We start from the raw sequence: 13,567 nt of genomic DNA, 5'->3' as shown, positions 1-13,567 counted from the left end.
ACTGAGCCTGTCGGGGTTTAGGTCCAAGGTTTGGTTGGGATTTTCTTTCTCACATAATGCCGCTCAGGGACGAGGGAGGCTGGTCACCTTCGCCTTAAATGTAGGTACTATATAGCCTAACCTCGGAGCCCTACGATCATAAGTGAAAAAAATATTGACTAAGGGATGGAATATTGCACTTCTCGGCCAGTACATATAGCTCTTAGATAGATAGATAGATAGATAGATAGATGGATAGATGGACATGCAAGATAAATAAACTGGCAGATAGAAAGATAGATAGATGGATAGATAGACAGATAGATAGAAGGACAAGATAAATAGACTGGAAGATAGATAGATAGCTAAAGAGAGATATAGATAGGTAGATAGAGATGGACAGACATATAGATAGATAGATAGATAGTCAATATATAGGACTGGCAGATAGATTAATAGATAGATAGACAGATTGATAGATAGATAGATAAGGAGACATTGGTAGACAGAGATGGACAGACATAGACAGATAGCTAGGTAGACAGAGTAGATAGACAATAGACATAATTTACATCTGTTTAACCCACTCATGCCCGGGATAACTCAAGCTATTCTCACCCATGACAGACGAACATATATAACTAAGAATGAGTCATACCCCTAACACCTCCTCCTTAGCGATTTATTTTTGGATAGGGCTGGTTAACAATCCTTTTGCTCTTTAAGTATGTTATGGCGATATGTGAATGGTTTTGGTAACACGGGGAAGTTAAAATAAGTCGCTTAGGAAAAGGTGTTAGGGACCATCCGACGAGAATACCGGCCACCAGCGCCCCCCTCACGGCCGGGACAACTCTAGTAGGCTTCTTCAGGCAAGACCAAGCCCATTCCACTGTGAGTCATATGGCAATTACTACTACTACTACTACTACTACAACTACTCAGGAAAATAGTAACGCGTCATAGAAAAAAAAAAAAGTACTAGTCAGGAAGAAGTGCAAGGGAGTCTCCATAGAAAACGGAAAAACTGCTCAAAGAAAATGGAACTGACTTTTTAGAACAGGTCAAAATCAGAATAGGTCAGTCCTCTCTCTCTCTCTCTCTCTCTCTCTCTCTCCTTCCAAACATCAAACTCTCACAAAATGATGATGGTGATGATGATGATGATGATGATGGTGACGATGGTGATGATGATGATAATGATCGTGTATTATCTACTGTTTACACGAAATTGACCCTTTCAGTACGAGTGGCCAATTAAACCTCCATTCTGGCTACCTCAAGGCGATTTGAAGTGGTAAATGAGCGTTATTTAATCACTACTACTACTACTACTACTACTACTACTACCACCACCATTATAGCAGTAGTAGTAGTAGCAGTAGTAGTAGTAGTAGTAGTAGTAGTAGTAGCTTTCCTTGAATTTAGTATAGTCTCCCTTGGCCAGTTTTCTGTTAGTCCATTTTCAGTGATTCTTTTATACCCTATCTTTGGCGGAATGGTAAATAAATAAATAAATAAATAGAGAGATAGAGAGAGGGAGAGAGAGAGAGAGAATTCCCCTATTCTTATCAGTCCTGCCACACTGATAAATAGAAAATTAGATAAGGAAATGAGATAATACGGCATACTTGTTGCTCCTGATTACGTATTTATAGTTATTTTTACCGCCATTTTTTGCCGCCTGTTGTATTACTGTGTATTCCTGGGTTTGTACTTTATTTTTTAATTTGTCTTTAAGTTTACGCCATTCTTACACCCGCGCGTGTGAAGTGAGCTGGTTTTTGTTTTGATCGGTGTGTGTGTGTGTGTGTGTGTGTGTGTGTGTGTGTGTGTGAGAGAGAGAGAGAGAGAGAGAGAGAGAGAGAGAGAGAGAGAGAGAGAGAGAGCAAAGTAGGTACAACAGTTTTGGTCTTATTTGGATCACACTTTATGGAAGAGTTGAGGATCACCCAAGAGAACGACCTGTAGACTTTAGAATAGATCAAAAGTCAAGGTCACAGGAAACGTCAAAGGTCATCAGGGAAGGTCAATGGTCAAGGTCACAGGGAAAGGTCAAAGGTCATGGTCACAGAAAAAGGTCAAAGGTCATGGTCACGGAAAAGTCAAAGGTCAGGATCACAAGGAAAGGTCAAACGTCAAGGTCACAGGAAAAGGTCAAAGGTCAAGGTCACAGGGGAAGATCAGACGTCAAGGTCACAGGAAAAGGTCAAAGGTCAAGGTAGGTCACAGGAAAAAGTTAAAAGTTAGTCATGTAAGGTCAAAGGTCAAGGTCACAGGAAAGGTCGAAGGTCAAGGTCACAGGAAAAGGTCATGTATTCGGACCAAAGACTATTTGGTGGGCGCGGGTATTGCACTTGCGCCCTCTTGTACTTAATTTTATTTACAAAGGAATAAGAAAATGGTGGGAATACACTAAAACACTTAAGTTCTCCCTCTTCACCTTCTCAGGCCGATCTATCTATCTATCTATTGCCAGACACCTTAATCCCGTGAGGGGTGGCCACAAACAAATCGCCCCCATGTCGTCCTGTCCCCCCGACATTCCACTGCCGTCCCCCACCAGCTTACACCCCCGCGATAAAGTTAGGAATATTTGACCACTAGATACAAATAGAAGTAAAAATCCTATGCCTATTAATTTATTTGAAGGATAACTATATAAACTTAGGAAATATATGGTAATCCTGACATCCTGGAGCTATAACTAGTCTATCTATCTGTCTGTCAGTCTGTCTATCCATATATCTATCTATCTGTCTGTCTGTCTATCTATATATCTATCTATTGGTCTATCTATAGCCATTAGCCAGACACCTTAATCCCCGTCCCCTACCATTTCCCTCCCCTTCCCTTCCCCCTGCAACTTACACCCCCTCCTTCATATACCGCTCTACTCCATCCCTCCATCTCATCCTCGGCCTCCCTCTCCCCTGCTCCACCTCACTCACATACCCTCTACCTACACACCCAGACAAACTTAGAGAAAAAATTAGCTAAGGATGCTCTCGTTTGCTTCATATGCCCAAGAATCCAATTTAAGTTAGGAATATCTGAGTACTAGATATAGAACTAGAAATCCTACCTCTATTGAAAGGATAACTAGACGAACTTAGAAAATTAATAAAAATCCGAGCCTACTGGAGCTAGAATTTAATAAACTTAGATAAATTTAGCTAAGTGCGCCTTGAAGACTTCGAGGTGCTCATGGTGTAGTGGTTATCACATCTGTCTAACACACAGAAGGTCCCAGGTTCGAGCCCTGGTGAGCACAGAGGTTTTTTTAATATGTCTGTTTACGTATTTATGTCTGTTTACGTATTTAAGGACTTCCCATTGGCGCTGACCTTCTCTCCCTCACACCACTTTCACACCAAGACCACTTCAGCGCCAGCCTCAGTGCCATATAGACATCTTAGGGCCTGGTGTTGGTTCCTAAGTAGTCCTTCCTTCCTTCAATATCCTTCACCTACCCTGAAATCCCCCTTTAGTCTCCATTTATCCTCCGCCATGTCCTTCCTACTCCTTACTATACCTTCAGATCATAACAGTGATCTTCACTACCTGGCACTTGGATTTCACCCACTCACTCATCTTCACGTGTAGGAACTGGTCCAGCAAAAATCAAACAATTTAGCTACTGATGTCATGAAAGCAAATGTCTAACCTGATAGGAGTAGAGGGGAATAAATGCCGGAAACACACGGAAATACCAAGAAGAGAGGTGGGACGGGACAGGCAAGAAGAGACAGTAAGAGACAGTAAGAAGAGAATGATGGCAGACACAAGGGCCACTGTTATTCACCCCCTCCCCACGGGGTTATGCGGTAGGAATGAGTCTCCTCGGTTACTAGTCAAAATTTATCCTCCAGCCTGACTACACCTGGCCATCGACTGAAAGGAAACAGTGATTACTTATCTTTTCTGTGTAGAAGCAATTACAGAGAGAAGACAACCGTTTCGGCCCTGCTTGCACCCCCTACACGTATACAGACGAAATATATGCGACAATATATCAAGGAGGTGGAAGGGGAGAGAGAGAAGGAGGGGAAGTATATTATAAATGTATATAATCCGTCTCTATAATAATAATAATAATAATAAAAAGGGAAGGAAGGAGGGGGTACAAGAAGAGTTGGTCTATCTATCTATCTATTGCCAGACGCCATAATCCCGTAAGGGGAGGCCATTTGACTTCGAGTTATTTGTTTTACGGAGAGGGGCACTAATCCTCCACCAAGCCACTTCTTGACACGTAGGGAGCACGTATGGTTTGGTTATAGTGTTACCACCCAGCGCTGTAAATGGTTTCTTGGCTTACAGGAAACCATTTGGCTTGTCACTCAACGTAAAGCCACCTGTAAAGGAAAGAAAAGCAATAAGAAGTGATAGGAAAGATGGGAGAAATAGGAGAGGAGGGCAGGCACAGAAAAAGAATGATAAAGGCTAAGGAATAATAGGCAGCACTACATCAAGTGAGTGGATGGTCGCCACCACCTACCACCCGAGTTAATTGGTGAGGAAGTGTATTTCAGGAGAGCTAAATAAATAAATAAATAGCCTGCATAAGAATATGTATTAAATGCAGGAAATTAAAAATCAAAATATCACCCAATATTCATTGCCTAATACATCTCCCAGCGTCATAACCGTCGCCATGGCAACGGGTTAAAGAAAGATGGTGGCGGGTGTGAGGTGCGGTCGTGGAATGTGAGGGTGCGGTTGCCGGCGCGGGCTGTGGCGGTCAGGCGGCGAGGGTGGCTCTGCCTGTGCCTGTGGGTGTGGGCGACCAGCCAGGCGGTATAGGCGGCCTGGCTCTCCCCCGCCCTCCTCTCCCTTCGTCGCGACACCTCTTCTGATGCTTGAACGCTTCTGAAATTACGAGAACTTGGTATAGCAGATTAAATGTTACGTATTACATCTTATCATCATCATTAGCATCATCATCATCATCGCCATCTTCCTCCTCCTCCTCCTTCTCATCATCATCATCATCATCCCGCCTCCTTTTCCCACATGCAGATGAGGTGAGGTAGGGTGGGAGAACTAATCTATCATTTGGCTTGTCACAGTGGAGTCACCAGAAAGTAGCACTACATCCGATGAATGGATGATGGGTTCTCCCAACTACTATAAAGATGAACAGGTAAGTAACATATCTATATGAGTGATTCCTTACCTTATTTTTTCCCGTTTTTTCTCCTCCCGCTTTCGTTTCTCCCATTCTTCCAAAGCTGATTTAATTCTCTCCTTTTTCCTCTCTTCCTCTCTTAATTTCCGCTCCTTTTCCTCCTCCTCAAATTTTATTTTCTCTCTTCTTTCCTTTTCTTGCTTCTTTTTTTGTCTTATTCCTTCCCTTCTTTTCGCCTCCAACCATTCCTTCACTTTCTGTGTCCCCTTTTCCTTTTCACGAATAAGATTTTCACTGATTTGCTTACGAGCGGCTGTCTCCTCCTCATCCTTTTCAGACCTACTTGAACTTTTTTCACTGCCGTGGCCATCTTTAGTGTAGGAAGACTCTTTTTCGTGAGATTCATCAAATTTTTCAACGCTTCGACCGACGCTGGATTCTAGGTGAGTGTCCGTTCCATTATCCTCCGTTTTCTCTGATTCTTTAGATCCAGAGAAAACTTTTGTATAGGAGGAACTCGCACTTGGAGATTTTTCGAGGAATGGTTTCTCGCTGGAGTATGTTTCCGCCGTCGTTTCTCCCGAGTGTTGACTATGGTGGCCAATGACATCCTTTGAGACCGTAGGCGTGGGTGTGGGCGTGGAAGACTGCTTGTTGTCACGGTCGCTGACGTCAAAGGTGTCTGAGTAGGACGCCTCCTCCTTAGGCTGATGACCTTTACTCTCGTTCAGGGCAAGCTTCGTCGTCTTGTTAACGATTTCAGCATATTCTTTCGATTTTAAATTTGGCGTGGAGGTACTGTACGGTATCTGGTGCTTGGCTTCCTCTGGTTTCTTGTCCCGTTCATTATCGCTGTCAAAGAAATCATCGATCATAACGACTGATATAAATATAGCTATGGCGCATTTGATGTAACTCAACAGCACACAGTAAGATTACGCCTCATTCGTCCACGACAAATTATTCACAGTATATCAAGCCACAATGCAAGTTTAAAATGAAGGGGATGAAGGAAAAGGAAGGCCTAAGGTTTGCAGCACCACCAGTTCTAAGGTCCGGCCACTCTCTGAAACAGGAATGTGATGTGGAGGTGGAAGATTTCTGATACTGTGACCCGTTTTCTTTTACACCTTTCATTGCAACCTCCTCGATCACAACCACTTTATATTTCACACAGATTAACACCTCCATGGACCATACTTGCTAGATGAATGATGATTTATGAAAACAGGAGCTGCAGAGTGTTAATAGAGGCCAAGGGTACATCTGGCAGCCTGGAGATATGAAGATCGATAAAGTGGCTATAGCAACAGGTGCAGCGGTGAATGTTTGAGCGATATCGAGTGTGGCCCTGTACAAATGGCCTTCCAACACGCCATTATAACGTAGTGGATGAGCGTGACACGAATAACTCTCCATTACCCGCTATTTCGTCGACTTCAAAACAAAATATTCCGCGCGCGACATTAGAATCTTTATTTTCTGACCTGGCCTAAAATCGCCATCTCTCCATCTTGAATGCTTAGGAGTAGCGATAGAATAACAATAAAATATGATGCTAGTCACGAATAAGTGCTACCGAAAGGATGTAGAGCCGCAATATTCTCTTATTATTACATCTAAGTGAAATTACTGCAAAAGGTCGAAAATCTGGGCCAAGTTAAGAAGTAGCCTGTATACGGTAAGGACTTCGAATTCTCTACACTTCGTTCACTTCAACTTGGCAGAGATTTTCGTCCTTTAGCAGCTTATTACACGTAGCTCAGTGGCAAAGTAAAAGACTACGGCTCTGCATCCTATCTGTAGCACTTCTTCGTGATTAGGACCATGTATTCACTTTGATACTCGTATTTTTGAATCCCAACCATACATTTTATTTTTTTAGTGGATGGGGATGTGATGATGATGATGATGGTGGTGGTGGTGGTGATGATGATGATGATGATTGGTGATGGTGATGGTGGTGGTGGTGGTGGTGGTGATGATAATGATGATGATGATAATGCTGGTGATGGTGGGGTTAGTGGTGATGATGATGATAATGATGATGATGATGGGGTTAGTGGTGATAATGATGATAATGATGGTGATGATGGGGCTAGTGGTGATGATGATGATAATGATGGTGATGGTGGGGTTAGTGGTGATGATGATGATGATAATGATGGTGATGATGGGGTTAGTGGTGATGATGATGATGTGATGAACGGCCATGTTCGTAGAGGGAGAGAGAATTAATAAATACACACACACACACACACACACACACACACACACACACACACGCTCGCTGGCTCAGTGGTAACGTTCTCGCATGCCATCTGGTAGACGGGAGTTCGCGCCTCGCTCAGGGTGTGAAAAGTTTCACTGACGAAGTGGGTGGTTACTGTCCCCCATGAGCAAGGGGACGGGTGTGTGCGTGTGTGAAGGTCACAGCCTTGCCCTTAGATCGGACTATATGAGCTCTCAGCTCCCTTCCGGGAGGGTAGAAGCTGACGATCACGACCATCAAGTGATCCTGACCGACCCGGTGAATTACACACACAATATAATCAACAGTGTCGTCTTCTGTATAACAAATCGATATTAATTTTATGGAGAAATGGACAAAGATAAAAAGGGACTAAAATATCTATCTAATTATGTATCTATCTATCCATCTATCCAAAAATCTATCTATCTGTCCATCTATCTATCTATAGCCACACATATCTAAGCAAAAGTTTTCACAGAGGGACGGACTTAGATGAAACTAGAATCTAAACAATTTATTTTTCTTTTATTATCATCCTTGTTGTCTGACAGAAATAGTTTATATAAAAAATCAAGCTTCGTTTCTTTCTCATCCTCTTCCTCCTTCTCTTCCCTCTTCATCTCCTTTCTTCTTCTTCTTCATCTCCTCTTCTTCTTCTTTTCCTCTTCATTCCTCTTCTTCATCTCCTCCTTCTTCTCCTCATTCCTCTTCTTCTTCTCCTTCTTTTCCTCCTCATTCCTCTTCTTCTCCTTTCTTCTTCTTCATCTCCTCGTCTTTACTCCTCATCTCCTCGTCCTCCTCTTCCTCTTCCTCACAGCAACTCAACCGTGCTCCCCAATCATCAATCTTCTTCCTCCTCCTCCACGACACCAAACCACCGATTACTTTCCTCGTAAAGGGACGCCGACTGCAGACACATCTCCTCGTTCACATCCCCGCAGATGAGGTTAGCTTGGCGGAACATAGTGGCATTTGGACACACGTAGCTGTAGTGTAGGACAGTCAAAATCTCTCCAACGTCGTTCTTGATGGGGTGACAGACGTGGAAAATCTGGCAGTCGTTCTCCACATCGGCGTAGTATCCGTAGGGGCGGCCGTCGCATGAGAAGGTGAGGTCTCGGGGCTTGTTTAAGAGTGCGTCATATCCCGATGGCAGGTCGCTGGCTACGGTGAGGAGGGGGAGAAGGAGGGTCAGGATGAGGGTGAGGGAGGGCATGATTGGTGGTGCTGAAAGGGAAATAGGATTCGGTTAACGTAGAATCACTTAATAGATTAGGAAAGCGAAGAATTAAACAAGGGAGATGGAAAGAGAGGAATATATGAATCAATCGCTACATCCTTCCTTGATTCTACGCGGTGATGGAGGAAGAGGCAGGAGTAAGAATCACTCGGCATGCATTCTTTTCATCCCTCCAGCTTCCTGAGCCGAAATTCATATTCATCTCTTACGATATTACAAAACTAAATAAATAAATAAATAAATAAATAAATAAAAATAGATAATCTTAAGAAAAACAAACTTAAAAAAATAGCATACTGACTGATCTCTCTCTCTCTCTCTCTCTCTCTCTCTCTCATTTAGTAACGAGTCCTCTGAAGACACACACACACACACACACACACACACACACACACACACACACACACACACACACACACACACACACACACAGCTAGGCTACTCAGTCCCGATATTTAAGGCAAGGATGACCACCCTCACTCGCCCCTGAGTCGCATCATGTGGACAATGAACCACAACTACTAATATAAATCCCTACGTGGCTCATCCGGTTGGGGCGCCGAAACCCACTAAACCACCAGACATCAGTGGGTTATATGGTTACCACCCAGCGTAGTAAATGGCTTCTTGGCTGACAGGAGACCATTTGGCTTGTCACTTAATGTAAACTTTCACTGTGGCATAATTTCACTTGTGTTTATATATCCACCACACTACCACCACACCCCTACCTACCACAACCTCTACCACACACTACCACCACACCCGTACCTACCACAGCCTCTCTACCACACACTATCACCACACCCGTACCCACCACAAGCTCTCTACCGCCCACTACCACCACACCCCTACGTACCACAACCTCTCTACCACACAACCACCACACCCCTACCTACCACAACCTCTACCACACACACTACCACCACACTCCTACCCACCACAACCTCTACCACACACTACCACCACATCCCTACCTACCACAACCTCACTACCACACACTACCATCACACCCCTACCTACCACAAGCTCACTACCACACACTACCACCACACCCCTACCTACCACAACCTCACTACCACACACTACCACCACACCCCTACCTACCACAACCTCTCTACCACACACTACCACCACACCCCTACCTACTACAACCTCTCTACCACACACTACCACAACAACAACTGCTACCTACCACAAACTACCACCACACTACCACCACCTACCACACACTGCCTACCACATTACGAGCATATCACCACACTGCCACACCACACTACCACCCCATACCATCACCACCCCATTCCACCACACCACACCATCACAACCACCACACAACCACCACACCACACAACCACACCAGCACCACACCACACCATCACCACCCCACCCCACCACACCACACCACCACACCAGCACCACACCACACCACCATCACACCACACCACCACACCAGCACCACACCACACCACACCACACCACCTACCTGTTGATTGGTGAGACAGGAAACGAGAGGAAGAGGTGTGTGAGGCTGCTTATATACCCACCACACCACCACCACCACCACCACCTACCACAGTACCACACTACCACCTACCACACTACTACCACCACCACCACCACCACACCACCACCACTACCACAACCACTACCATCATCACCACTATCACACCACCACCACTACCACTACCACCGCCACCAGAGAGGAGGACAGAGAATGATAAAAGTGAAGGAAGAAATAGGCAACACTACATCGAGTGAGTGGATGACGGTCGCCCCCACATACCACCCCCTCCGCAAAAGGACGAAAATCTGGGCCAAGTGAAGGTGAAAGAACTATAGCAATGTCCTAAATTGATAAAAAAAAATTGTCCAAAGTCTATCTATCCAAATTTATCTATCTTTACATCTACTTTCCACTGCGATAGAGAATGAAAAATAAAGTAACGATAGATAGCATGACGTAAACAAAGGAAGAAATGATAGATTAAACACATGCAAAAGAAATAATAATAATAATAATAATAATAATAATAATAATAGTAGTAGTAGTAGTAGTAGTAGTGGTAGTAGTAGTAGTAGTAATAATAATAATAATAATAATGATAATAATAATAATAATAATAATAATAATAATAATAACAACAACAATAATCGCCATCATCACCACCCTCATCACCACCACCACTACCACCACCATCGCTACCACCACCATTACTACCACCACCATCATCATCACCACCACCACCACCATCACCATCATTACCACCACCACCATCACCACCACCACCATCATCACCACTACCACCACCATCATCACCACCACCACCATCATAGTCGTCATCATCATCATCATCATTGAAATTGGGCCCAGAGATTTAAAAAACATCAGAGAATGAGAAATAACCAAAATTTATCCACTCAAAAAATGGGCCACACACTCACTCACTCGCCCATGAAGCTCTTGGAATCCTGTCTGAATTAACAATTGATAGAAAATAAAAATACAATATAAGCAGCAATGGATGTATCACAGGTAAGCAAACCAAGCATATGTGTGTGTGTGTGTGTGTGTGTGTGTGTGTGTGTGTGTGTGTGTGTGTGTGTGTATGTGTGTGAGACGGTGTTGCCTGGGAGACGTACTTACAGTTGGTCACAAAAGTTTGGTTCAATCTCTGCCTCTCTCATTCCTCAATTCTATCTGTCTGCCTATCTATCTATCTATTTATCTATAGCCAGACGCCTTAATCCTGTAAGGGGTGGCCACAAAGAAATCGTCACCATGTCGTCCTGTCCCCTGCCATTTCGCTGCCACCCTCCCAGCTCACACATCCCTCTCTCGCTTACCTCTCCACTCCATCCCTCCATCTCATCCTCGGTCTTCCTCTCCTTCTCCTTCCCTCCACCTCACTCACATACTCTCTCCTCGTCAGTCTCTCACTCCCTATCCTCTCCACGTGGCCAAACCACCTCAGTGTATTTCTCCAAACGCTTTCTACCACATCCACACCACAACGCTCCTCCACTTCAATTCACAGATGCCTAAAGGAGATGTAATGACCAAAAGTTGCATATTATTACACGTATTCTCTCGGTTAAGGAAGCTCCCTAACACCTTTTCCTTAGCGATTTGTTTTGCTTATTACACCTTGCTATCGTCCTTTGTGTTAATAAAGCCTAATATCACCATGCACTTCATAAATAACGTACAAAATGATTCTAACCTGCTGTAACCAGGAAATAAATCGCAAAGGAATAGGTGCTAGGGAGCGAGAATACAGATATACGTCACAGTCAGGCACAAAAAGAATCCACAGGTGAAGGAGAGGTAAGACAGGGCCACTAACTTTTTTTGTCTGACTGTACCTTCCTTTGTCACCCTGTAGTAAGGTCAGATCAAGGTGAAATGGGGTCAGTGATACGTCAAGGGGGTCAAGGCAGGTCAAGGAAGGTCAAGGCAGGTCAAGGAAGGTCAAGGAGGGTCAAGGCAGGTCAAGGAGGGTCAAGGAGGGTCAAGGAAGGTCAATCTCTTATCTCCTTGTCATCTATAGGGGTCAAGGTCAAGGAGGGTCAATCTCTTATCTTCACCTTATCTACAGAGGGTCATTGCTTGCTTGGTCTAGCAGTGGATATGACCCCTTATCGTCCCTCTCCATATAATCATGAACAATTTGATAATCGCCTTCTAGCTATGATTCAGCTTCTCACTCTGTCTCTGTCTGTCACACACACACACACACACACACACACACACACACACACACACACACACACACACACACACACACACACACACACACACACACACACACACACACACACACACACACACACACACACACACACACACACACACACACACACACACACACACACACACCGCACCCCCCTACACCCATATACACCTATATCCACACTCAAACTCACCCCTACCCACCCGCCCACCCACACAATCAGCATCCGTCACATATTTCATCTCCCTCACTTCAGCATCATCAGCATCCGACTCACACCCATCCACCCATCGACCCACCCAGCCTAACCCCACCAGTGTCTCTCTTTCAAGGTCTCTCTCTATCTTTAGGTACCGTCTTTATGGGATGCACCTCTCCTCCTTCTCCTGTCTCTATGTGCTTCTTTTCTTATAGTTTTTTTCTGATCGCTTCTTTGACTCATGTGTTCCATTCACGTTCCTTACCTTGTCTTTACATCCCTGATTGCTTCCTGGGAGGCACTGTTGAGAAAGGTCACGGATGGAATTTGTGAAGTGTCAGGAGGTGGAGGCAGGGTTCCGGCTGCTACTCCTTCCCTGCTTCAGCCTGCAGTCCACTGGGATCACATTAAGATTGACCTGGAGCCACAGCAACAACAACACTGCGTCGAAATTGTCAAACCGTACGGAGAGGCACTGACGAGGAGCCTGCACGTGGTGATGTTGTGTGCTCTGAAAGGGGTGAAACAGCTGCGGCATCCACTCAGGAGCGACTCTTATATTTCGCTACACCTCGCCGTGGGAAAGACGCTTTTTACCGCAAGGGCTCGCCGCTCCGCATCCCAGCATGGTATATGTTCTGTACTGTACTGTATTTGTAGGGCGGCTCTACAGAAACACTCGCTTACCTGTGGTCGACGGGTGTGACTGGCCAGACAGACCGAGGTTAAGCAACAACAATACCCGTAACATGATCTTCCGAAACTAACTAGCAATATTCAAGCGGACCTGGAAAGGGTGGAAATTTTGCTGCATTATTTCCAACCCCATTCCTTGAAGATAAATAAAATAAATAAATAAATAAATAAGTGAATAAGATAAAATATTAGCCGCGTCTGTATATACTGTAGGCGCCTGAGACCACTGCGCCACCGGGGGCTTAATGGCGTACTTGGGAATTTCAAGGAAGGCCAAAAGAGTGAGTGGAGTTGTGTTGGTGTGGACGAGGAGGTAAGGGTAACGTCCTTCCTT

The 13,567-nt window shown here is 44.6% G+C and overlaps 2 protein-coding genes and 1 non-coding gene across 3 annotated transcripts; 1 reads left to right on the top strand and 2 right to left on the bottom strand.

The window, feature by feature from the left end:
• Window positions 1-3,180: 3,180 nt before the first annotated feature.
• Window positions 3,181-3,253, top strand: TRNAV-AAC (transfer RNA valine (anticodon AAC)). The gene has a single exon. It is a non-coding gene; the product is annotated as a tRNA-Val (tRNA).
• A 1,369-nt stretch (window positions 3,254-4,622) lies between these two features.
• LOC145395031 (uncharacterized) lies at window positions 4,623-5,985 on the bottom strand. The gene is made up of 2 exons (XM_080268776.1): window positions 5,159-5,985; window positions 4,623-4,851 (listed from the first exon to the last, which is right to left on the bottom strand). Exons 1-2 carry the CDS (start codon window positions 5,983-5,985, stop codon window positions 4,623-4,625), a joined length of 1,056 nt encoding a protein of 351 aa, XP_080124902.1.
• Window positions 5,986-8,205: 2,220 nt separating this feature from the next.
• On the bottom strand, window positions 8,206-8,580 carry LOC145395030 (U-scoloptoxin(01)-Cw1a-like). Its single transcript, XM_080268774.1, has one exon. The coding sequence runs from the start codon at window positions 8,578-8,580 to the stop codon at window positions 8,206-8,208; it is 375 nt and encodes a 124-aa protein (XP_080124900.1).
• Between the last annotated feature and the right edge of the window lie 4,987 nt (window positions 8,581-13,567).

Source organism: Coenobita brevimanus, chromosome 29 (genome assembly GCF_032717465.1).
Source record: "Coenobita brevimanus isolate Jiangsu-jjx chromosome 29, ASM3271746v2, whole genome shotgun sequence".
In the NCBI taxonomy this organism is placed as follows: Eukaryota; Metazoa; Arthropoda; class Malacostraca; order Decapoda; family Coenobitidae; genus Coenobita; species Coenobita brevimanus.
The sequence above is the reverse complement of the archived record's forward strand: the minus strand, read 5'-3'. Positions and strand labels throughout refer to the sequence as shown.

What these genes read in the sequence shown, in the direction of transcription:
- LOC145395031 (XM_080268776.1), bottom strand. Translation starts at nt 5,985, where the DNA reads ATGATCGATGATTTCTTTGACAGCGATAATGAACGGGACAAGAAACCA. An exon ending in AAAAAACGGGAAAAAATAAG is followed by an intron (nt 4,852 to 5,158) that starts GTAAGGAATCAC and finishes TCGTAATTTCAG; the next exon opens with AAGCGTTCAAGCATCAGAAG.
- LOC145395030 (XM_080268774.1), bottom strand. Translation starts at nt 8,580, where the DNA reads ATGCCCTCCCTCACCCTCATCCTGACCCTCCTTCTCCCCCTCCTCACC.